This window comes from Sus scrofa, chromosome 1 (genome assembly GCF_000003025.6).
Source record: "Sus scrofa isolate TJ Tabasco breed Duroc chromosome 1, Sscrofa11.1, whole genome shotgun sequence".
NCBI lineage: Eukaryota > Metazoa > Chordata > Mammalia > Artiodactyla > Suidae > Sus > Sus scrofa.
The window spans coordinates 226,053,253-226,079,902 of NC_010443.5; the positions used below are offsets into that span (position 1 = coordinate 226,053,253).

At 37.5% G+C, this 26,650-nt stretch overlaps 1 protein-coding gene across 7 annotated transcripts in view; it reads left to right on the forward strand.

Moving 5' to 3' along the window:
• TMC1 (transmembrane channel like 1) overlaps positions 1 to 26,650 on the forward strand; it is a 396,445-nt gene that overhangs the window by 338,652 nt on the left and 31,143 nt on the right. For all 7 annotated transcript variants that reach the window (XM_021064884.1, XM_021064871.1, XM_021064852.1 and 4 more), the window contains 6 exons: positions 2,742 to 2,886; positions 3,486 to 3,680; positions 6,784 to 6,963; positions 7,089 to 7,250; positions 14,241 to 14,369; positions 25,228 to 25,295. In XM_021064884.1, coding sequence (XP_020920543.1) covers positions 2,742 to 2,886; positions 3,486 to 3,680; positions 6,784 to 6,963; positions 7,089 to 7,250; positions 14,241 to 14,369; positions 25,228 to 25,295 — 879 coding nt within the window. The remainder of the gene's footprint in view (positions 1 to 2,741; positions 2,887 to 3,485; positions 3,681 to 6,783; positions 6,964 to 7,088; positions 7,251 to 14,240; positions 14,370 to 25,227; positions 25,296 to 26,650) is intronic.

Genomic DNA, 26,650 nt, shown 5'->3' on the forward strand with positions numbered 1-26,650 from the left:
GAAAACTATCGGCCAATATCTTTGATGAACATAGATGCAAAAATTCTCAACAAAATCTTAGCCAACCGAATCCAACAACATACCAAAAAAATTATACACCATGACCAGGTAGGGTTCATTCCAGGTTCACAAGGATGGTTCAACATATGCAAATCAATCAACATCATACACCACATTAACAAAAAAAGGTCAAAAATCATATGATCATCTCAATAGACGCAGAAAAAGCATTTGACAAAGTCCAACATCCATTCATGATCAAGACCCTCGCCAAAGTGGGTATACAGGGAACATTCCTGAACATAATCAAAGCCATTTATGATAAACCCACAGCAAATATAATACTCAATGGGGAAAAACTGAAAGCCTGCTCACTCAAATCTGGAACAAGACAGGGATGCCCACTCTCACCACTGCTATTCAACATCGTTTTGGAAGTCTTAGCCACAGCAATTAGACAAACAAAAGAAATAAAAGGCATCCGTATAGGAAGAGAAGAGATCAAACTGTCACTGTATGCAGATGACATGATACTATACCTAGAAAACCCTAAGGACTCAACCCCAAAACTCCTTGAACTGATTAATAAATTCAGCAAAGTAGCAGGATATAAGATTAACATTCAGAAGTCAGTCACATTTCTGTATACAAACAGTGAAATATTAGAAAAGGAATACAAAAATACGATACCTTTTAAAATTGCACCTCACAAAATCAAATACCTCGGAATACACCTGACCAAGGAGGTAAAGGACCTATATGCCGAGAACTATAAAACTTTAATCAAAGAAATCAAAGAAGATGTAAAGAAATGGAAAGATATTCCATGCTCCTGGATTGGGAAAATCAATATTGTAAAAATGGCCATACTACCCAAAGCAATCTACAGATTCAATGCAATCCCTATCAAATTACCCAGGACATTTTTCACAGAACTAGAACAAACAATCCAAACATTTATATGGAACCACAAAAGACCCAGAATCGCCAAAGCAATCCTGAGAAACAAAAACCAAGCAGAAGGCATAACTCTCCCAGACTTCGAGAAATACTACAAAGCCACAGTCATCAAAACAGTGTGGTACTGGTATCAAAACAGGCAGACAGACCAATGCAAGAGAATAGAGAACCTTGAAATAAACCCTGACACCTATGGTCAATTAATCTTTGACAAGGGAGGCAAGAACATAAAATGGGAAAAAGAAAGTCTATTCAGCAAGCATTGCTGGGAAACCTGGACAGCTGCATGCAAAGCAATGAAACTAGAACACACCCTCACACCATGCACAAAAATAAACTCCAAATGGCTGAAAGACTTAAATATACGACAGGACACCATCAAACTCCTAGAAGAAAACATAGGCAAAACACTCTCTGACATCAACATCATGAATATTTTCTCAGGTCAGTCTCCCAAAGCAATAGAAATGAGAGCAAAAATAAACCCATGGGACCTCATCAAACTGAAAAGCTTTTGCACAGCAAAAAAGAAACCAAAAAGAAAACAAAAAGACAACTTTAGAATGGGAGAAAATAGTTTCAAATGATGCAACTGACAAGGGCTTAATCTCTAGAATATAGAAACAACTTATACAACTCAACAGCAAAAAAGCCAATCAATCAATGGAAAAATGGGCAAAAGACCTGAATAGACATTTCTCCAAAGAAGACATACAGATGGCCAACAAACACATGAAAAAATGCTCAACATCATTGATTATAAGAGAAATGCAAATCAAAACGACCATGAGATACCACCTCACACCAGTCAGAATGGCCATCATTAATAAATCCACAAATAACAAGTGCTGGAGAGGCTGTGGAGAAAAGGTAACCCTCCTGCACTGTTGGTGGGAATGTAAATTGGTACAGCCACTATGGAGAACAGTTTGGAGATACCTTAGAAATCTATACATAGAACTTCCATATGACCCTGCAATCCCACTCTTGGGCATATATCTGGACAAAACTCTCCTTAAAAGAGACACATGCTCCCGCATGTTCATTGCAGCACTATTCCCAATAGCCAGGACATGGAAACAACCCAAATGTCCATCAACAGATGAGTGGATTCGGAAGATGTGCTATATATACACAATGGAATACTACTCAGCCATAAAAAAGAATGACATAATGCCATTTGCAGCAACATGGATGGAACTAGAGAATCTCATACTGAGTGAAATGAGCCAGAAAGACAAAGACAAATACCATATGATATCACTTATGACTGGAATCTAATATCCAGCACAAATGAACATCTCCACAGAAAAGAAAATCATAGACTTGGAGAAAAGACTTGTGACTGCCTGATGGGAGGGGGAGGGAGTGGGAGGGATGGGAAGCTTAGGCTTATAGACACAACTTAGAATAGATTTACAAAAAGATCCTGCTGAGTAGCATTGAGAACTATGTCTAGACACTCATGTTGCAACAGAACAAAGGGTGGGGAAAAAAAATGTAATTGTAATGTATACATGTAAGGATAACTTGATCCCCTTGCTGTACAGTGGGAAAATAAAATAAATATAAAAAAAAAGTCACGTATCCGATAAAAAAAAAAAAATTAAGCCCAAAAATTTAAAAGTGAACTTTTCTGGTTTTTAGAACAAACGTATTTGAAAATATATGTCTGTTAGATATTGCTTTTCCAATTTCCCTGTAATTATGTTTTGTTATTCTCAAACATCTCACATTCTGCTTGCATTCTGGGTGCTGGGTTTAATTTCCTGTTTTTACAGGATGACCAAAAATATTGGTGATGATGGAGGTGGTGATGACAACACTTTTAACTTCAGTTGGAAGGTGTTCACCAGCTGGGACTACTTAATTGGCAATCCTGAAACAGCGGACAACAAATTCAATTCTATTACAATGAACTTTAAGGTAAAGATACCAATTTCAAGAGCCTTTTCTTGATATTTCTAAGAGTAAAGTTGGAGCCATTCCAAATGGTCTAGGTAGGGAAGTATCTTGACAGTTTAAAGAAAAATTAAATCAGCATTTAATGGTGGGCAGAGTTCTGATTATGCTGAAAAATGACTGATGACCCATGAAAGCACTATTTCTCTCTAAATTTGGTAATAAAACAATGCCATTGGCCTGCAACAGCTGACTGTTAGTAATCAGAATCAGATATTTTAAACAATAGAACACCGCTCACTAATGATTTGCAGGAATACATTAGCTCAATATTTAAACTAACTCTAAAGTATTATTTTGTAGTTTAAAAAAATGTACTAGAAGAGAATTTAAAATGAAAACTATCTTAGTACTTGATCAATCAGTTTGTAAGAATTCTTCCTTCCTTCTCTTACTTTTTCACACTTGCTGGCAATATTCACTTGGTTTGTGGAATTCCAGATTTAGTTTATATTTGCATTCCTCACATTCTTATATTTGCAAAAATAACTTCTGAATTCATGATACTCTGTGTAACTGAGATATTTCTTTTTTTTTTTTTTTTCTGTTTTGCATGGGTGCAGGAAGCTATAATAGAAGAAAGAGCAGCCCAAGTAGAAGAAAACGTTCACTTGATCAGATTCCTGAGGTTTCTTGCTAACTTCTTCGTCTTTCTAACACTTGGCGGGAGTGGATACCTCATCTTTTGGGCTGTGAAGCGATCCCAGGAGTTTGCACAGCAAGATCCTGACACCCTTGGGTGGTGGGAAAAAAACGAAGTTCGTCTCTGCATGCTTATTATGTGCTTAGAACCTGACGCTGACATTTTGTTCTTGTCCTTCAATGCTGGAACATGAAATACAGCCACTCTTTACCTGTTTTCACCATCCTGCCCTAAGAGTGAACCAACCCTGGCCCATGTTTTTCTATTCCAGCCTTATTTCCAAATTTCTACTCTCTGTCTTTTTCGCTTTGTGATATTAGAGAAAGGGAGAGTTGAAAGAGCGATTAGATCACATATATTCCAATCAGTATGTTTTATAGATAGGGGAGCAGAGATAATGAATCTCAGGAAATTAGATGATGTGTTTATGGTTACAGAACAATGGGGAACAGTGAGAATTAAAATTTAGGAGTCTTAATTTCAAGCCCAACACTCTTTCCCTGACCCTATGGTTGCTTTCTCTGTAGATCCTTCATCTATCTTTGAGAGATCCATTTGTTGGAGTTCCTGCTGTGGCTCAGTGGTTTAAGAACCCAACTAGTATCCATGAGGATGCAGGTTCAATCCCTGGCCTTGCTTAGTGGGTTAAGGATCCGGTGTTGCTATGAGCTGTGGTGTAGGTCCTCAGACAAGGCTTGGATCTGGCGTTGCTGTGGCTGAGACATAGGCTGGCAGCTGTAGCTTCCATTCGACCTCTAGCCTGGGATCTTCCATATCAAATGTGGCCCTAAAAAGAAAAAAAAAGTATGATCCAATTGTTGCCTAAGTTCTTTGAAGCAGTGATGATAAAGCCTTCCTTCATTCTTATGTTTATATCTCAGTGAAATCTTCAGATTGCCTCCCCCACATTGGGCAAGTCTGGGCTTTTTTTTCACTAGCAGCCTAACTGCTCCACCTCTTCCTCCCCCTTACATATTTTTTTCTCTTCCAACTGTTATTCAAATGAGAAAAGCCAACTCTTTGCCAGGAATTAAATATCATGATTGTCATTTGTATTCAGAGTATGTGCTCATTTAGCAGATTCAAGAAAAGAGGTCAGAGGTAGATATTTAGAATTAGGAATCACTGGTCATCTGCTGTTGCTTAGGCCTTCTCCTTTCCATAAAATGTTCCAGAATACAGTGTGGCATTGTTTTGAACTTGAGCATTTTCAAAGTACGTGAAGATTTAGGCAATGGGAAGTATAGACTTCCCAAACTGAAACTTCTGTAGAGCCTTGTAGACCAAATAGATTAAGTAAGTCTTTGTAAGCATCTAACTTCCAAGAAAAATCTTGGACAGAAAATGGTATTACGTACTAATAGCAAAGGGCTCCAAACAAAAACATTCTAGGTATTTCAGAGTCAGTTAACATTGAAGATGGGAGAACATACATTTAAGAGACCATGATGACATAGACATTTCAGGGAGACCTATAAAATAGAGGGTAATTAGGTAGAATTATTTTATTTTTTTTAAAAAAGGTTAACCTCAAAGCATTAATAAGTTTTCAAAATTCTCTCTGGCAATTATGATTTGTAGGTGAAATTTGTAGGTGAAATTATTATTGCTACTTTGCCATATTGATCATATTTTTGTGAAAATGAACCATAGTGAAGGATAATAGATAATCAGATATCATTTAAAAGGGTCACTCTTTGTAATAACCTGTTTAATATCCATCTTAGGGGATCCCTGATCCCTAGGGGCCAACAAAGGTAATAATGAGGATTCATGAATAACTTTACAAATTTCATGAAAGACAATTTAAATTTACCTTATATAAGATTGCATAGTCTCTAGAGTTCCTGTAGTGGCGCAGTGGTTAACGAATCCGACTAGGAACCATGAGGTTGCGGGTTCGATCGCTGGCCGTGCTCAGTGGGTTAACGATCTGGCGTTGCCGTGAGCTGTGGTGTAGGTCGCAGATGCGGCTTGGATCCTGCATTGCTCTGGCTCTGGCATAGGCTGGCAGCTACAGCTCTGATTCGACCCCTATCCTGGGAACCTCCATATTACATGGGAGTGGCCCAAGAAATAGCAAAAGGACAAAAAAAAAAAAAAGAGATTGCATAGTCTCTGCCAAATTTTTACTTTAGACTGAAATTATATCACGCTGATCTTATATTATGTCATGCTGACTTTTAGTTCCTGCTGGTCCTACTTATTTAATGTCCTTAATCAAAATGGAAAAAATAACATATTGACACTATTTTCTAAATAGAGTCTGGTAGTTCTAATCTTTCAAAACATGGAATCCACCTAGGGAAATGGGAACTATTTAGTGTTGACAGTTTGAGCTGGGTAGGTATTCAGGCAAAGACACTGCCAGAGTCACCTAGAACCTTTTTGTAAAATCTATTTAAAGGCTTCTTATCCCCCCCATTATAAAGGTAGTACATGCTCTGAATTCTTTTCTTTGACTTAATTTAGCCTAATAATATAAGTGTGCAAATCAGTCTGGAGATAAAAACCATGAATTTCCTGCTTGTCTTATTTTCATTCTCTTTCATAATTCTCTTATCTTTGGCATAAAGCAGTTCTTCATTTTTGAAAATTGAAAATTTTCTACCTTGGCGATGGTAACATTATGCCATGTATCCTCCTTTTGATTTTTCTCAACATCCTTTCTGTTTTCTTTGATAAAAACCATTCTGTTTTCTTTTTCTTTCTTTCTTTTTTTGGCCCCTGATAGTTTGCATTTCCCCTAACTCAGTATTTAGTCCTGAGCCCATCTAACTGATTAAACTAGCTCATCTGATGATTATTATCAAATTAGTATTTCCAGTTTGGACCTTATTCCTTAAGCAGATCATTTTTCATTTCCTTTGAAAATCTTATTGTGAAGTACATCACTGTTTCAGAATCAGTTACCATGTAGAACAATATGTTTTCTCTGCATGGAAAGTAATATAAATTGCATCCCACCTTACACTAGGAAACAGATTGTTGTTACCAGTACATCCACAGCTCATGCACATGTACATCCTGAAAATGTGAGTTGAATATTGTCTTCATTGTTTTATTAAGACCAAATATGAAAAATGCATGAAGTAAATAATCTTTAGTCTTATGAAAAATGTCAAAGGAATCTAGGAGAAATCTTGCAAATTCTTGAGCAAAGCAATAAAAACTTTTAAACACTATTAACTTGGTTGATCCCTTGTGTCTTCTTATAGATGAACATGGTCATGTCCCTCCTGGGGATGTTCTGTCCAACACTGTTTGATTTATTTGCTGAATTGGAAGACTATCATCCCCTCATCGCTCTGAAATGGCTACTGGGACGCATTTTTGCTCTTCTTTTAGGCAACTTGTATGTATTTATTCTTGCATTGATGGATGAGATTAACAACAAGGTAAATCTTGTGTCTGGATTGTGCTTGAAATCAGCATATTGTTATATTCCCAGTCTCAAGCTTGCCAGAAATTACTTGGAAATCTGTGTTGTCTTCATTTTTGTTTTCATCACTCTGCTCTCTAGATTGAAGAAGAGAAGCTAGTAAAGGCCAATATTACCTTATGGGAAGCCAACATGATCAAGGCCTACAATGCATCGCTCACTGGAAATAGCACTGGGCCACCCTTTTTTGTACATCCGGCAGATGTACCTCGAGGACCCTGCTGGGAAACGATGGTGGGGCAGGTAATGTCAAAAACAGAAGTCCGTTAACAATTAATGCATTAAAAAAGAGCAGAGTTCATATTTCTTCCATATTGTGACCTGTGTTTTTAATTGCTTATTAATGAAAATAGCTAAGATTTACCGACAGCTTGCCATATGCTGGTTATGAATTTCATATGTATTATCTCATGCAGTCCTCATATGCATCCTTTCAGGTAAGTAGAACATTTACACCCCATTTTTACACTTAGATATAAGGGAAGGATACTTTTACATGGTCTGAGGAGATGTTTACTATCTATTTGTGTTAAAATAAAGCACCCAGATTTAGATACATGCCCAAGCCAATGTTTAAATGGAACTCTAGCTAATGTTACCTTTTTTTCTGTTAAAAAAAAAAAAAGAAAAGATTCTTTGGGGAGCATACACTAGTATTCATTTCAATAATGTTAATTTTTGTCAACTAATGTGCCCTTTAAGCATCAAAGGAAATACTAGTTTAGGTTTGTTTTTTCCCTAATGACTGCATGAATGACCCCATTAAGACTAGTGGTATTTAGCGGAAAAAAGAAATGTTTCATATGACTTTCTGTTCAATAAGGAAAACCAAACCAAGCAAAAACAATGAAAAAACCTACTTCAGGGCTCTTCTTTCATACAAATGCAATTTATATTTCGAAAAGCCTTTAATTTTATCTCATTAGAATTGACATTCCTCACTTGCACTTCATAAAAGATTTTGGACTTTGGTTCATCATTGATGAACAGACATTTTAAAATATGTGATAGTGCTTCTGTCTGTCAGATGACAGTTTAGTTTCAACAGTAATGTGGTCTTTGAGAAATCATTTGAATAATTTTTTTTTTTTGGTCTTTTTGCCATTTCTTGGGCCACTCCCACAGCATATGGAGGTTCCCAGGCCAGGGGTTGAATTGGAGCTGTAGCCGCCAGCCTACACCACAGCCACAGCAACTCGGGATCTGAGCTGCGTCTGCAACCTACACCACAGCTCATGGCAATGCCAGATCCTTAACCCACTGATCAAGGCCAGGGATCGAACCCACAACCTCATGGTTCTTAGTCGGATTCGTTAACCACTGAGCCACGACGGGAACTCCTGAATAATTTTTTTACTGTGTACTTATTTTTGTAAGATAAAAGGAAACTTGAAAGTTGGCATTAACCTCATAAAACTAATATATTTTGAACAAATGCAGATATCATTAGGTGTCCTCTGCTTCAGATACTTATCTGACGTAAGCTAATTATCTGTGATTTCAATTGTGGGGGAAAAAATAAGGAAAATGTATATAATGCTATACATACATCATTGAAGACCAAGTGCAAAAAGTATGATATAATTAAGTATTCTGTTTTACTTAAGTTTTCAGGAACCAGATAGACCCTCTCTCTTCCCAATTACATGTTCTTAAACATTCCAGACATGCATATTTCATACATTTTTATAGGAACATACTATGTGTGAAAAAATAAATGAAATGAAATGGAAACTTCCTGCACTTGGTAGAGAGACATTTCTAATACATGGTGTTTCAGATAGAATAATGGCCCCTCAGAAACGTCCATGTCCTAATACCTTGAAACTGTGAATATGTTACTAAAATGGACTTTACCAATGTGAATAAGTTGAATATCTTGGGATAGGAAAATTGCCCCAGATTGTAACAAAATCACAAGCCTGATTATAAATGGGAGATGATAGTCAAAGTCAGAAAAACTAGATGTGAAAATGGAACCAAAAGTTAGAGTGATGTACTTTAAAGATGGAGGGAGGGGGTCATGAGCCATGGAATACAGGTAGCCTCTAGAAGATGGAGAAGGCAAAGAAGTAGGTATCTCTCTGATGCTTGCACCTAGATTTTAGGCTTCTGACTTCCTGAACTGTAAGAAAATTAATTTGTGTTATTTTAAGCCACTAATTTTGTGGTGATTTCTTACAGCAGCAATAGAAAAGGAGTATATGGGTTTCCATGTTTCAAAGCTCCTGGAAGCAAAGTCTGATCATGGTACTTAAACATGGGTCTGTTTTATCACATCTAGGTGGCTCCCTAAATTTTCAGCAAAAGTTGAGAAATATGAAAATATATTCACAAATTCAAAGAGTTTGAGACATTCTCTTAGGTATATCCCAGAGGCCAAACTGGCATGAGGGCTAAGAAACTTACTTTTTACCAGGCAACTGCCTATTAAACAGTATTAGTAGAACTCACTGAAAAGAATAAGGTAGGGCTGCTCACTTCTGAGGAGGAGGAAGCAATTAATTAATACAGATGTCAATGCAATCTAGGATACTTATGTTTCTGATTATCCAGAAGCTTCTGGGATATTCCCACACATACTGAATTAAAATAAAGAAAAAATTACTCATTTCTTCTTCTTGGGAGCCTGTAGACCATGCTGCTTTCTTGCGCTTTTTAAAAAGAAATCCTGTTGTCTTTTTCAGATAATGGGAGAAAAAAAATGTATACATGTATGTGTAACTGGGTCACCATGCTGTACAGTAGAAAAAAATTACATTGGGGAAATAACAATTAAAAAAAAAAAAAGAAAGAAATCCTGTTGACTAGTGGTTTTCTCTGCTTCATCAGCTCTTCTGACTGCCATTTGTAGTTGTGTTTGCCTTTTCTCTTTTACCTTCATTTCTGGAAAGGAGTATTTGGCACTTGTGCGAAAAGTCTGCAGAAGCCACAGGAGGGAAGGGGTTGTGGTTCTGAATGGAATGTTGATGAGGGAGGTGGGATTCATGGGGGCAAAGAGAGAACAGGGTACATAAAAACCCAGAGTGCTGCAAAGGTCTGGCCTTTAAGAGATCAATACCTATATCCATGCACCTGGAAACCTTTATTTTAACTTCTTTTTTTTTTTTTTTTTTCAAAGAAGAAATAGTAAAGGCAGCTGCTTTGCATGGAATGTCAAGGATATACCCCCAAAGACTTGTTCATTGTTCATTGCTTTGTTTTTACTCAAGGATGCTGTGGCACTCAAAATTCTCTTTGAATTTGAATATAAAAATTCAGCAGCTCCTTTTATCTCTCCAGGGATTCTCAAGTAATAGTCACATAATCTTATCTACAGTGGCATTTGATAGGTAGGCAGCAGAGCCATTCTTGGGAGACCACTATTTGAAGCTATATATGAAGTCTGGATTTAGGGGAGGAAAAGAAAGCAGCCAGCAGCAGAAGATAATGACAACAGTGGTTCACATTTATGGAATGCCTCTGGTGTGACAAGAATTACCTCCTCGAAGTTTTAAATTACCCTCTGAGATAGTTATATCATTATCCCCATTTTACAGATGAGGAGACTATGACCTAGAAAGGTGAAATAATTTGCTCAAGACCTTAAAGGAAGTCAATGACAGGAGTCCTCATTTAACCTACAGAGTATGGTTAGAATTTGCGTCCTTCATAGTGCTGAATCGTCCCCCAGAAACATAATTAGCTTGAACCCATGCTCTCCAGACTCTTGCCATGAAATATCTATAGTCTGTGGCCCCTGCTGATTCTCTATTATTTTCCTTTACTTGCTAATTATTCTCTTAGGTTTACTGATCAAATCTGCCCAAGCATTTTAACTACATGTCATGATTGTCGAGTGGGAGGTGTGGAGTGCTGTGTATAGCAGAAGACCCATGTGTAGCCCATGCTTCCATCCTGACTAGCACACTAGGAACTGGGATTGGATGATGTCTCTGAGGTGGCCTGGGCCATCATTTTGGGGATTTCTTTTCTTATAAAGCAGTGTATTCTTCCTATGATATGTTGATGAAAATTTCACATTTTAATATAGAGTTCGAGTTCTCCTGCTATTTTATGTGGAAGTTACAATATTGTTTAGGAAAAAAAATAGTATTTCAACCATTGGGATGAGGATGTGGAGGACTTCAAAACCATTCTGAAATTTTCTCTTACCTGAGGAAGTCTTCCTGGGCTGGTGGTAGAAATCTGAAAGTATCCCTCACTGCCTACCTCTAATTGATGCTAGTTATTGGAATCTTAACTCAATTGCCTGGAGAATGAAAAGGAGACTAAGAGTAGGCAAGAGAAAAGTTACATTCAGAAATAATTGCAGGAATTTGCTATCACTCAATCAATCATTCACTCCATATTTATTGAGTGATATTGTGCTAGACACTGGAGGTACAATGGGGAACAGAGGTGGACCCCTTCTCTGCCCTTGTAAGATTACAATTTCCTGGGGAAAATAAAGCCATTAATTAAATAAGTATACAAAATTTGCAGGTTTTGTTTTTGTTTTTGTTTTTTTGTGTTTTGCTTTTTAGGGCTGCACCCACGGCATATGGAAGTTTCCAGGCTAGGCTAGGGGTTGAATTGGAGTTACAGCTGCTGGCCTATGCCACCACGGCAATACAGGATCCACGACATGTCTGCAAGCTACACCACAGCTCATGGCAGTGCCAAACTCTCACAACTGGTACTCGACAAAATTTGCAAATTTACAATGGCAACAAAGCACTGCACTACGAGGAGAATGCAATGCATGTAATCTGAGAAGCTTGCCCCAGTCATCCAGGTGAGAGACTTCCCTAAGTGATGCTAGGGTGGTACATATTAGTTGGCATAAATGGAGTCAGGAGATGAAGTGAGCGTGATTGAATACCATGAAGAAACATGTAAACAATTGGTGGCCTGAAGAACTATGGCATTTGAGTGTGTGAGAGAAAACTGGTGGGGATGGAATGAAGAAGACCAAGGGAAAAGCAATGCAAGAAGAATATGAGCTGGGCAGGACTTTTTTACTTCAGTTGCTGCTGCAGCAAACAACTGCATGAGCTGTTACTGGATAGCATTTCAACTGATTGTACAAAAGCTATCACATTTAATGCTTCTCTGCTGTCTCCAAGTTGCATTAATATAAAGTGGGGCCATCTCTGACATGGGAATGGGAGCTGGTGGATCAGTATTTCTCTCTTCCGTCTCTTGAGCAGATAATTGTGAGACCTATTCCATGGCTACTCAACAGGTCCCCAGAAGAATCAAGACCCAGTTGCCTCAGTGGTAACAGCTTTCAACACACTCTTGGGTGATATTTTTCTTTCATTTCCTATTTCATTCTTCCCAATCTCCATTCCTGTTCTTTGACAGCACTTCCCCAAATATACCGCTGGCTTATCAGCCTTGTCACAGGCATGACTTTTGGTGAGAACTAATGCTAAGTTAATGTTTTACATTTAAAAGTTTTCAGTATAACATTTTTTGTTTTCATTATATTTGTATTATAGTTAACTGCTATTTATGGAAGATGATATATGCCTTCTATTTATAATAGTGGCAGTTATTTTTAAAAATAAAGTATATTAAAGTTAAAAGAAGTACTAGGTAAATAATATTTCAGATGGTATTTGAACATGGCAAAAATTGTGAAGATGGTATTTGACCACTGGAGTTTAGGAAGCACTGCTCTGAAGTATGAGACTGGAAATTAACCTAATAACTGTGGGTCAAATGGGCCTTTGCCTTATGAGACAATTCTTTCTCACTAGTTATTTTAAAAGGGAGATTATATAGGTAGCTGGAAACAAAACCCCAAAGGCTTCTTATATTATAGAGGAAAACTAGTATTTATGGAAAAGTGTGTCTAATTAGTGTCTTCAATCTTAGGGTGTGAATTATTGGGAAGGAACAGAAAGGAAAGGGCAGAAGAGAACTATCATGATGAACATTTATTGTTATGTGTCTGCTCTTACATTTATTGCCTATTGTTATGAGTTCCATGAGGAAATGGTGAACGTCCCTCTAACTCATAGCACACACATTTTGCATATAACTTCCAAGTCCACACCAGAGGTAACAGGTTCCTAATTTTCCAGAACATTGCTATGCATATATATATATATATATATATATATATATATATATATAGGAGTTTTTGTTAACGAGTTCATGCCACATATGCTGTTTTGTAAATTTTCAACAATGCATTTCTGATCAGAGCATCACGTTTTAGCTCTTTTTAAACTTTATTGAGCTATTATTCATATACCATATATTTCATGCTTTAAAGTACACAATTTAATGGTTTCTAGTATATGTTCACATTGTTGTGCATCCTTATCTACAATAATACTTTTCTTTCAGTTCTAACAATATTCCATTGTGTGAAACACAGTTTTTTATTTAATTTCCTCCCGAGTATATTTGAATTGTTTCCATTTGTGGGTTGGGAGAAACAGTGCTTTCATAACTACACATAGATTTGGACACTTGTGTTATTATTGCCATAGGATGCATTTCTAGAAGCAGATTTACTTGATCAAATTCCACATTCTTTAAAATGCGATGGACCTTCACAAATGTTCCCTCAAACATTATGCCAGCCTCACTTCCCTATCAGTTTATGACAGTGCCTGTTTTACCACACTTTCACTGTTATGGAGATGCCTGGATTTTTAAATATTCATTATTCTGTGAGGCAACAACTCATCATTTTAATTGTATTTTTATTATGTGGGGTTTAAGTATTTTTGAATGTTTTAATTGATTGTATATGTTCTTCTTATTTCTTATTTGTACCATTTGCCAATATTTCCCTTATTGAATTGCCCATTTATTGTTGTACTGACTTGAAAAACTTACTGATGTGTTTTAAACAGTCCTCTGCCATATATGCCACAAGTTCTTTTTCCATTTGTCTTTTAATGTTATGAATAGTGCTATTTGCCAGATTAAATTTTTAAGTTTCTGTGTTGTCAGTATTTTCCTGTTTTGTGTTCTCATGTCATGCTTATAAAAGTTTCTCAGTAGGCAGACTTTTGATACAATGATTTTGGCACAGGATGTAATTATTTTTTAGTCCAATAAAATAGAGGTGAAACATTTTTAATATGCTAGGTATGCCTAACCCATTTCTTTACCATTAATTGCTGTTTTCAAGCTAGTGCTATTTAGATACCATGGCAGTTTTGATGTCAACAGTAGGACCATTTGAGGGGAGAAATGCTCATCTTAATACAGATAATGTCTCAACAGGAATTTGTGCGGTTGACTGTTTCTGATGTTCTGACCACATACGTCACAATTCTCATTGGGGACTTTCTCCGAGCATGTTTTGTGAGGTTCTGCAATTACTGCTGGTGCTGGGATTTGGAATATGGATATGTAAGTAAGATATTCAGTTTCTCTTATCAGATTATTCCTTTGTGGTTCATCCTTTACATACACTATACAAGGAGGAGAATTCAGGAGATGGGATTGCCTTTTAGTGGTCAATAAATGAAAACCAACGAGTATAATTTTAATTTGGAAGGGGCCCAGACCTGAATATCACAGCTAGCAAAATTAGATTCTAGTAAAATTACAGATGGCTAAAGCAGTGGACCTCACCTCTCTGTTTAAATGGTGAACTCTATAAATTTTGGGTCCATAGTCAGTTCCCTTCCCATGAAGCTCACTGGCATTTCTAGGAGCAGGGTGAGACGAATAGTTCAACTGCACATTGTCTATTAATTCCTTTGAATGCTACCAAGCAAACTCCTGATACTTATCACTGCATCACTATGCAGTACACTGGGGAGACAAAAGGAGTCGATAAATACGCTGCTTTCTTCATAAAGCTCACAGTCTAACAAGAGCCTGAGCAGGGGGTTGTGGAAGCTTCAAGGAAGGCCCAGGGCTCTGACAAGTGGTGGAGTATTCTGGCAAGTAGATTTCCTTTCCCATGACAATAACACAGGTTTCTCTGAGTTATTGGTGTTGATTCCATCACCAGCCCCCTGTCTATGCTCACCCCAGGTCTCCCATAAAGTTTAAGAGCAGCAGCAGTAAACACATAATGCTATCCCCTTTTGCAAATGGAACTGTTGTCTTCAGAAATGGGCCTGGAGAGTTGGTAGTACTTATTTGCTCAAATATTTCCAGAGGCTTCTAAGTACCTAGAATGAACTCCAAATCCCTTTCCAGGGCCTTCAATACCCTATATGAATTGCTTCTTTTTTTCCCCCCTCTTGGCTCATCTCCTACTGCTTTTGCTCTTTCTTTGTCAAGTCCATGAACACTGCGATTCTTTCTTATGCCCAGGTATGAGATAGTCCTTGCATCTGTGCTAGCTGTTCTTCCATCTAGGGGTGCAGGTTACTAAGAATTTGCCAGGGCTTATTCCTTCTTATCATTAAGGACTCAGCTAATATGTCACTTCCTTAGAGTTTTTCTCTGACCTTCCAATCTAAAGTAGTCTATCAGGCACTCTATTTCGGCACACTGTTTTCCTTTCTTCGTACGATGTGTAACTATTTGACATCTCCTTTTTTGAACATGCTTATTATCTGTCTCCCTCTGTTGAAAGGAAAGCTTTCTGAAAACAGAGACCTTGACCTCATGCTTAGGGTAGTGCTTATCACATGGCAGGCATTATGCTGACTAGCTGACTCAGTGTTGAACCATCACATTCTAGCACCATCAAGACAACCCTGTCTACTGACAGAACTCTCCCTGTTTCCAGGATGGGCCCAGAGTCAGTTCTGCTTTAGTATTCTTGAGCTGGTGATATTTCTGTCTCCTCACCAGTGAAGGGATAGCCTTCACTGCTGACTTCCCTCCTGTTTCATACCCTCCAGTTCCTGAACAAGTCCTACATTCCAAACTGTTCTCAAGACTCAGGGCTAGATCCTCTACCTAGCCACTTGACTTTGAGACTGTACCTTGTATTAGGTCATCTCTGTCTGCCTCACTGAAAGTGCTTTTTGGAGGAGCCAGAAACAGTTAAGTCACGCTGTTTTGTGGATGGCAGTGAGGTAATGCTATAGATCCAGAATGCTCCTGCGTTGCTTTCCCATTCCCTGCTATGAGGTATTCAGCTGGCTTGGTTTCATTTCTATTTTCCTTGCCTGATTCAGCTATTCTGAAGCAGACATAAAAATTGCCATTTCTTTCTTAGACCATCACTTGGCTTATGCCTGCCTTTTATCCCTGAGTGCTTTCTTCTTAAGTGCTAGAAAATTTTGCTTCAAATATGAAGTCAATATAACATGACCTGGTTACATAAAAGCTGTAATTAAATGACTGTAATTTATTATTTATTGAGTGGTGACAGTATTCTTGGGTTAGTACAAAGTTCAGGAGAAAAGACAAGTTCCTGTTTTAGGTCAGAAAGAGTGAATTTTCTTCTGTTATCTTTGGAAGGTTTTCACAGAGAAGCTCAGCAGCAAAACAAGTTTTAAAACTTTAGATTTAGAGGGTGGATGTTATCTTTGATATGGACTCTATTATCACTGACCCACCAGGTGGGTAGCTTAGACGGATGAGTGACTGTTAGGTACAAACCATTATGAGCAAACCTCTGTGCTGGCTGATAAGAGGATACAGAGATGTAAATATTGTAAGCTTAAGGAGAGGTTGCAAATGTGGGCCTGCAGGCTAGGTTCAGCTGACAGATATTTTTTCCTTTGGTCTTCAGTGTTTTTTTTTTTATGAGCTAATATTTTAAAACTGGAAGTTTTACATTTTTAGAAAAAATGGATTTCTTGTTTTCTTTGACATATTGAAAAGCCTGACATCAGATCCATACATATTCCTACTCTGGAGAAATTGGCTTGAGCTGAGGAATTACCGCCCTCTTCTGGTGTAACATTCATTCACCAATTCCTCAAACTGCTACTCTAATCCTGTGAGCTCCCATTGTCAGCACAGAACAGGAAATATAATTGCACATTGAAGAAACCATTGCTTTGTGAATTTTGTTGGGAGTGAGGAATGGGGGTGCAATGACAGGATGGAGTTAAAAGATATTTGAGCCAAGTCTTGAAGGAGGGTCAGAATTTCAAAAGATTGGAGTTCCCATTTTGGCTCAGCAGGTTACAGACCCAACAAGTAACCATGAGGATGCGGGTTCGATCCCGGGCCTCGCTCAGTGGGTTAAAGATCCCTTATTGCCGTGAGCTGAGGTAGGTTGCAGATGCAGCTTGGATCCCAAGTTGCTGTGGCTGTGGTCTAGGCTGGCAGCTGCAGCTCCTATTCGACCCCTAGCCTGGGAACTTCTATATGCCACAGGTTTGGCCCTAAAAGCAAAATAATAAGAGTAAATAAAAGAATCTCAAAAGATTGAGATGGAATAAAGCATTCTCAGTGGACAAACTGATGAAAAACAGAGCCCAGCAGCAGGAAAATATGGGCAGTGCAGGCAGAAATGCAGAAAAGTAAAAGGATGCTGTTTTTGTTTGTTTTTTTCTTTTTTCTTTTAGGGCCACACCTGCGATATATGGAAGTTCCCAGGCTAGGGGTTGAATCGGAGCTATAGTCACTGGCCTATGCCACAGCCACAGCAACTCGGGATCTGAGCCTCATCTGTGATCTACACCACACCTCATGGCACTGCCAGATCTTTAGCCCATTGAGCAAGGCCAGGGAGCAAAGCCTCAACCTCATAGATACTAGTCGGATTTGTTTCCAGTGTGTCACAATGGAAACTCCCAGGATGCTGTTTTAGAGAAGAGGCTGATGAGAGGGCTTCTCTGATATTCTGGATTAACTAATTGCTAATTTGAGTCCAGAAAGTGTATGTCCTGAAGCAAAGGAGAATTTGAGATGGGCAGAGTGCATGCTTTTAAGAATCTTTTCAGGAATAAAAGAGAAAAATTTGTCCACTTCTACTACTAAAAAAAAAAAAAAAAAAAAAATTATTTTTTGAACTTTAAAAATAATTCCAGTTGTTTGTAAAAAATCTAGAAAAGCCAGCATAAACTAAACCTAAAAATAAAAATCACATGTAATCCCACAACTCACAGCATCACTTACTTATTTGGATTATTTTAATCATACAGTATTAGTGTTTATTTCTATGTAAATAAATAAGTACTACAGATTTATATATAATCCTATAGATTTTTATAAATATATTTATTTAAATAAATATATATAAACATACTTATTGACCAGTTACTTGCTGTTTTCACCTGAGTGACCTTTTACCTGAGTTATTGACTGGTCTTTTATAACCTAGTTTTTTTTTTTTGTTTGTTTTTTGTTTTTGTCTTTTTAGGGCCACACTTGCAGCACATGGAGGTTCCCAGGCTAGGGGTCGAATTGGAGCTGTAGCCACCGGCCTACACCACAGCCACAGCAATGCGAGATCTGAGCCGCGTCTGCAACCTACACCACAACTCACAGCAACGCCAGATCCTTAACCCACTGAGCGAGGCCAGGGATTAAACCTGCATCCCCATGAATGCCAGTCAGATTCATTAATCACTGTACCATGATGGGAACTCCTACAACACAGTTTTTAAATGGCTTTGTGACATTTTACATATGTACATATTATAATTAATTTAGTTTTTTTATTTGTTGTCAGTTAACTGTATCTATTTTTTTATTATAATAAACATTGTGATCAAATTTCTTTTTATCCATGAAGATAAATTCCCCATATTAAGCCAAGTGGTATGCACAAATTATTTCCTTATAAGTTCCTCTATAAGTCAAATTGCTCAGTCATAGAGAAGATACTTTTGAAAAAGCCCATTCATTTTCATTATGACAGCTACCTCTATAAAATCTAAACTGTATGAACTCTAGCATTAGATTCAGAGAATTTTTATATAATCAAGCATAATACTTTTATTTTACATATAAAAATTGAGTGCGCATATTGGAGTTAAGTAAGTTTATGTAACTAGGGAATAAATAAGGAAAATGAAATATCCTTCTAGAAAAGCCATTATGTTAAATATACTGAATTATATATGATTGTATCTGAGTAAATTGTGGTAAAAGTGAGCCTATGTATTTTTTCAATTATGAATTCGTGGTCAAATATTATCACAACAGACCTATGGAGATGAATTTAGGTGGGAAGATTACTGGCTAGAAGCAGACTGTTAGACCATGTAACGTAAGTTAATCTTTCCTAAACCTTCTCTGAACATAGCAGATAGTTCTAAATGTTTCTAAAGAGTTCACTGACTCATGGGAGTTGAATGGTGCTCCCAGGAAGGATTTTAACCACTCTTGATTCAGCAAAACCACCCTGAGGCCTCTTGTAATTCTGTGGGTTTTCTGCAATAGTTCAACAGGAATGCCTTTATTCTCACTTTAAGTTGATACCTTTCTTGCCATTTGTCAATGAAGAAAGTAAATAGTATTAAAGAAGAAATGCATTGAATACATGGCATTGAGTAAGAGGATGTTCAAATTAAAACCTCAGCATCTTGTTTAAAGTTACATTTTTAAGGTGGTCTTTGTTAAATTTATGTAAATGGAAAATATGGGAAATTTCCCCGAGATGTGATGAAGGGAAGTCAACCACAAATAAGAGGCATATGAGTCACAGACCATGAAAGTATATTCCTAATCATGTTATGTTGTATTATAATTTTATAGAGCTTACTATATATTAGACTATCTACAAAACACTTTAAATAATTCTGTGTAATCAGACCAGCAATGCTATTAAGTATATAATATTTTCCTACTTTATAGTTAACTGAGATTTAGAGAGGTTTAATAATTTGCTCAAAGACATATAACTGGTCAGTGGTGGAGCTAGGACTGAAACTCACATCTGATTGACTTCAGAGCCATCAAACAGATTCCTATCATATTGAATTTTCACTGTAATACTTACCCCTAGAAATTTCAAGGACTCTGCCAAAGCATGACTGATTGCATAAGCCAGGACATGGCATTTGTAACTCATGCTTAGACAAATTTCTTGCTGTAGAATGGAATTAGCAGGAAAGGTTGTGATATAGCATTAGAAGGTAAATGGTTATCTATGTTGGACAGAATCTATCTGTAGGCCATGCCTGTGGCATATGGAAACTCCCAGGCTAGGGGTCAAATCAGAGCTGCTGCTGGTGGTTTATACCACAGCTGCAGCAACACGGGATCCAAGCCTTGTATGCAACTTTCACTGTAGTTCATGGCAATACCAGATCCTTAACCCACTGAGCAAGACCAGGGATCAAACCCTCATCCTCATGGATACTAGTTGGGTTTGTTACCACTGAGCCACAACAGGAACTCCCTGTAGGCAACTTGGTTTACAGGCAAAGCCCTGAGGTACCGAATCATCCTAGTAGTTGAGGCTTGGATTTGTCCTGGGCTAGTAACTCTCAAATTTGAGCATACATCAGAATGCCCTGAAGGCGCATGGAAACACAGGGTTTCTGATTCAGTAGGTCTGGGGCAGGGCCTGAGAATTTACTTTACCAACAAGTTCCCAGGTGTTGATGCTGCTTCTGGTCTGGAGACTACCTTTGAGGCCAGCCTTAGATCCAAGTAGTGTGATTCATCTGTGGGGAATAAGCTTTGTGTGAAGAAAGTCAGGCAGGTCATTGCAATAACAGAATTATCTCTGAGATCCTAAATTGCATTTCATGATATCCAGAGGTGGATAGTTTACCCCAAATAACTAAACTTGCAGGCTTTTTAGTCCACTGAGCACTACGTGTCTTCCTTCTGGGTACATAACTGACTCTAGCCCACCACAAGCAATGGTTTAAAAGCAAAGCAAGATAATTTCCATTCTTGACTATTATGAACCTTAGCTCAAATCCAAATGGGCTCCCCTGTTGCTGGTCCCTAAAAATCTTATTATGGATGAGTGCCTTTAGAGACTATGGCACTCAGTCCATTTAAATAATTTCATTTTCTTGGGTTTCAAGAAAACTTATTTTGTTTTGTTTTTTCCCAAGCATCATTTACCTTTAAGCTTTTTATATTTTAGAGGCAAAACTTTGCATATTGATTTACACTGCTATTATTTGAGCATTGGCTTAAAAATTTAAGCTATAATATAATCTCATATATTTAAACAAATCCACCTCTAAAAGAACGAGCCTTGAAATTCATACTGTGTGTGTTTGTTTTCTTGCATTTTTTTTGTTTGTTTTTAGAATTGGAGTTTATGAGTTTAATACATGGAGTATTAAATTCCATTTTTAATATGTTTACAGAGAAGCAATTCTTTAATAACTGGCCTAATTTTCAACCAATTACAGATTTTAGATTAGAAAGGGATCTTAGAAATTATCTAATTTAGAAGTAGGCAAACTTTCTCTGTAAAACACTGTATAATAAGTATTTTTACTTCTGTGGTGACATATTGTGACATAATAAGGTATATGGATACAGATATAGATATATATTGGTCTTCATTCTGGTTCCTGGCTAGAGCTCCTAAAATCTTTATAATTTTCTAAGCAATAAAAGTGCTAGGGTTCTTTTGTGCCATATAATAGATTCCAGATGTAAGTGATATATGGTATTTGTCTTTCTCTTTCTGACTTCCGTCAGTATGAGAGTCTCTAGTTCCATCCATGTTGCTGCAAATGGCATTATTTTGTTCTTTTTTATGGCTGAGTAGTATTCCATTGTGTATATATACCACATCTTCCTAATTCAATTATGTATGTGTAACTGGGTCACTGTGCTGTACAGTAGAAAAAAAATAATGTATTGGGGAAATAATAATAAAGAAAAAAGTGCTAGGGGAGTTCCTATCGTGGCTCAGTGGTTAACGAACCTGACTAGCATCCATGAGGATGCAGGTTTGATCCCTGGTCTTGCTCAGTGGGTTGGGGATCTGGCATTGCTGTGGCTCTGGCATAGGCTGGCGGCTACAGCTCCAGTTGGAACCCTAGCCTGGGAACCTCCATATGCTGTGGGTGTATCCCTGAAAAGACAAAAAGACCAAAAAAAGTGCTAGGAATATCTGTTCTTATAATCTTTAACTCTGGATTTTGATGCAGCGTTCCTAAATTTCTTGAAATATCTTGGGTGATAGGAACATTAACCATTCTAATGATGCAACTCTAGGTGGTGTCCCAGATAGCTTCAGGTTGGGGGCTGATCAGCATAAAGACTCAGCTGTAATTAGAAGCTTGGAAATTTCAGCCTCAGCTCTGCATCCTTCAGGGAGGGGAGAGAGGCTAGAGACTGAGTTCATGATTGATTTTTGTCCATGCGTTGAAGTGTCCATAAAAACCTCTTAACCATGAGTTTTGGAGAACTTCCAGTTTGCTGGATACATTGAGGTGCTGGGAAGAGGGCATTCCTGGAGAAGGCCTAGAAACTCTGTGCCCTTTCCTTGCTACCTTACCCTATGCATCTCTTCCATCTGGCTGTTACTGAGTTGTATCTTTTTATAATAAAGTGGTAACCTAGTAAACAAACTGTTTTCCTGAGATTTGTGACATTTTCTAGCAAATGATCAAACCTGAGGAGGAAGTCCTGGGAATCTCCAGTTTATAGCCAGTCAGTCAGGATAGGTGACAACCTGAGCCTTTTCATTAATGTCTAAAGTGGGGAACAGTCGTGTGGGACTGAGACCTTAACTTGTAGGATCTGCGCTAACTCCAGACAGTTGGTGTCAGAATTGAGCTAAATTATAGGACATTCAATTGGTGTCCACAGAGAATTAGGGAAAAGCTTGGTTCCTAAACATCTGTGTTAGAAGTATCACAAGTAGAGTATAATCATAGAGAAAAACAAGTGGTTTTCTTTGTAGCAGGTCATGTGGTCTCTTTGTAACTGTTGAACTCCAGTTTTAGTCCCAAACAGCAGTAGACAATACATAAATAAATTAATGTAGCTATATTCTAATAAAACTTTTATTTACAAAAACAGGTGGTGGTCCAGATTTGGCTCACGGGCACCAACCCCTGATACAGTTCATTTCATTAATTTATTTCTGATGAAACTGAGGCTCGAATTGATAAGTGACTGACTGTCTCAGCTTGCCTAGCTAGGAAATGGCAGGGCAAAGTCTACTACTGGGGTCTGAATCCCAGACAAGTGTCTGTACCACAAACCACTTGGCATAGTAGGGATATTCTCTACCCTTTCTCAGTGTTAGGTCACCTTTTGCCTCAAAGATTTTATTCCTTCAGCTGCCCCTGCTGCACACTCACTATGAAGCCATAAGTTCCTAGTGTGTCATTCGTGCTTTTCTAGTCACCTGGTTATAAAAATATATCAAATGGCCTTTAAGAGGCTTATGTGCTTGTGAGAATTAAAAAAAAAAAAAAAGTGCTTCTAAAAGGTGTTTTTTTTTTTTTTTTTTTTTCCATTTTCTGTAGTTTGGTGGGCTAAATCTGACACTCTTCTAAAGAGGCCAGAGTTGAAGTTTTGATTCTTAAACAGGCACAGAAAAGAGCTATTCCAAGGCCACAGATGGTGCAGGCCACCCACTGAACATTTGTCACATGTGTTTGGTGATCTCACAGGGCTCCAGTGGAAAAGGAGAGTTGATCCAGAGCAAAAGCCTCCTGGGAAAGAGAAAGACTTAAGAGCTAACCTTTCTTCAGATTAGAAACAATGATTTTCTTCATTTTCCATGAAAGACATACTTCTTCCATTGTTGATTTTTGAACAAAACTTGTCAACTGAACCTCTTTGCATCTTACAAACATTAATCATCTCAATGATCTGCAACTAGGTGAAACATTTTGTATATTCTTTAGTATCTTGAGTGAATTTATGTTGCAATCGTCTGGGTCATCATTGTCCTGCTTATATATAGAGTTATTTATTATTTTGTTATGTATCATCTTATTATTATTATATCTTGCTATTTAGCCCTTCTTGTTAGGTCAGACTTGCCTTTTACTACCTCAATTGTTACAAGGCACATCATCCATATCTTTTAGTTAACTAAGAGAGTATTGCTGCCTTGTGGGAAGTGATGAAGTTGACGCCTGGATTCAAGAATTTTTGAGGCAGAGTGTTCAAAAATTTTGAAAGATTTGTTGGGATTCCAAAGCATCTTCTTACAAATATATTTTTGGGTTTCTGGGTTTAAGAAGAACAGAAGAGATACTTTCAGGTCACCATGTGTGTGTGTGTGTGTGTGTGTGTGTTATGCTGTGTATATATGTGTGTGCTGGAGAGGGAGTTATTATGAGGATACACATGGTCTGAAGCCATACCTGCAGATGTCAGGATCTGGGGCAGTAATCAGGTCCTGCCACTCTATTGCTCTCTTTCATGGTTTTCTTGATCCTTTTACTTTATGTTTTTTGCTGTTCTTTTGTTTTTCTCTTGTTACCAGTTAGTCAGTTTCCTGATTGGTTTTTCTCTTTCTCAAATAGGAGCCAGTTTTATTGTCTTTGCTAATTACCATCACTCCATTAATAGAGCTTTCTTCCAAGCATGCCTAATATACTACTAGGAAGCCTTTGGATGGGTGCTAACCCATCTCAGTCCCAGTTGGTGGCCTCTGTATAGAGCCTGGTGCCTCTGCCCTGAGCAGGATGGTACCATCTAGGGTAAACATTGGACAATGAGTTGAACAACTTAAACTTTTGCTATATTTCTCTTTTTTACTGTAAAAGAAATTCACATTTTTGTTGAAAAATGTTTTAAATGTGCAAAACTTAACACCACATATAATAACTTAATTTTGCTGACACTTTTTAGTTTTTTCTTTATGCATAGTTTCATATTGAGTTGAAAAAAAATAATGACTGTATAGTTTTACATATTTTTTGTTTAACATTAGAACATAGTTTTGGGTATGTACATTTCCTTCCAACAGTGATTATAATTAGCTGCAATATATATATCACAGCAAAGTTATACTATATTTACTTAACCAATGTGAGACATTTAGATGGTTTCATCTCTGCTTCTTAAAATTTGTCAGCCTTCAGGATTACTTTGTTAAAACAGATAGTAGAAGTGGATTTATAAGGTTAAAGGGAGTAAAGTTTTTAAGGTTTTCATATGTGTTTTCTAAAGGTTTACTCCAAGTTTTACTTTCACTGGCAGCATATAGGAGGGAGCCCATCTCACATATTTCCACAGCATTGAATGGCAGCATTTAAAAATGAGTCTTACTCTGGTAAAAAGGATGCTTAATTATTTTATTTTTCTCTAATTATTTATTATATTGATTATTCTGCTATTGCTGCTGTAAGGAAGTAGTTGAGTCTAGCCATATCCATATAGAAATATGAAATACCTGCCTTTCAATTTTCACCATTTGAGATGCTAATCCAGTGAATGTCTGTTTCTCCTCCAGCCTTCATACACCGAATTTGACATCAGTGGCAATGTCCTTGCACTGATCTTCAATCAAGGCATGATCTGGTAGGCCAGCTGTGGACAGGTTATCGCTTGAAGCAAAGCCTTCAGGATCATTATGGCATAAATCTCTGTAGCCTGTTGTCAGGGGAGTCCACAGTCTCTGTCTCACCCAACATTTGTCTTTGCAAAATGAATGGCTATGAAGTGTTTCTCCCCCACATCTAAAATCATAATTTTAAAAGGCATCTGCCTGTTTTGTAGAGCATTCATTCATCAAATACTGGGAGTCTAGGTTCTGGCTCCTAGATTATTTGAAGGTTTTTTACAGTTTAGATCCTGTGACACTAGGATATAACTGTGTAACATGAATGATCCCCTTAATGCATGTTAAGAGTTAAATAAATTAATGTAAGGCCTTTCTGAGAAACAAATTTTGTCAACACTTCGATATATTTTAAATAGAATTTATAGCTACTTTAAAAAATATTGTCTTACCAAATCCAATAGTTGATAGAGATGAAACACATGTTTTAGGAAGGTTTAGTTAGAAATATGATCTTTATTTTATAACTTGTTTCATGGGGCCTTTTACACATCAGAATTATTTCTTTTGATGTACAAAGGATTTTCATATCTTTTATTAAGTGAAAACATTTTCAGTGTAAACTTTGACAGCTTAAGATGAATTGATAAAGTAGAAAGCATTTTTGACTTTAAAAACTGAATCGCAGCAGGAGATTCATCTGGGGACCATGTGTCTTGAAAATCTGTCACTCTAAACTAAGAACACCCCAGCCCACAAGCAGTTACAACTGAGTTTCTTTATCCCATTGACACCTGTCTAATGTTGTGCCACCAACCGCACCAGTGTCCTGTAGGTATAAGTACTAGTTAACTGGGTTCGGTTTTGGCACAAGCTTTATCTATTACTCAAATCCTTCAGCCATAGCCAATATTAATTGTTAAATCTTTGTGAGAGTAGATTTCTCTGTAAATGTTAAATGATCTTGCTTCAGTAATCTAAAGACCACAGGCAAGGGCCCCATCATCCTGCCTCGGGGCCTGTCAGAGTCCTGTGCCTCACTAGGTCAATCAGTATGAAAAGAAGATTATAAAAAGATCATCTTCTCCATTGTCAGGTATGTTTAATAATATGATTCCTATCCCCTGGATTTCTAAATTTGGCAAATTGTGGCTTATGTGTCCAGAGAGGCATTAAGGATTGAAATGCATCCTATATTCTCCACGCAGAGAGGAAAGTCAAGGTGGCTCAACATGTGACTATCAATAGAGCTCGCAAAGGGCACAGCATCTGGATCTTTCATTTCCTGTAGGGGATTCCGCTGTCATGGCAGAAAATGCCTAACACTGCTATTGGAGTAATGAGAAACCACTGCCTTATATCAGTTTTAAAACTC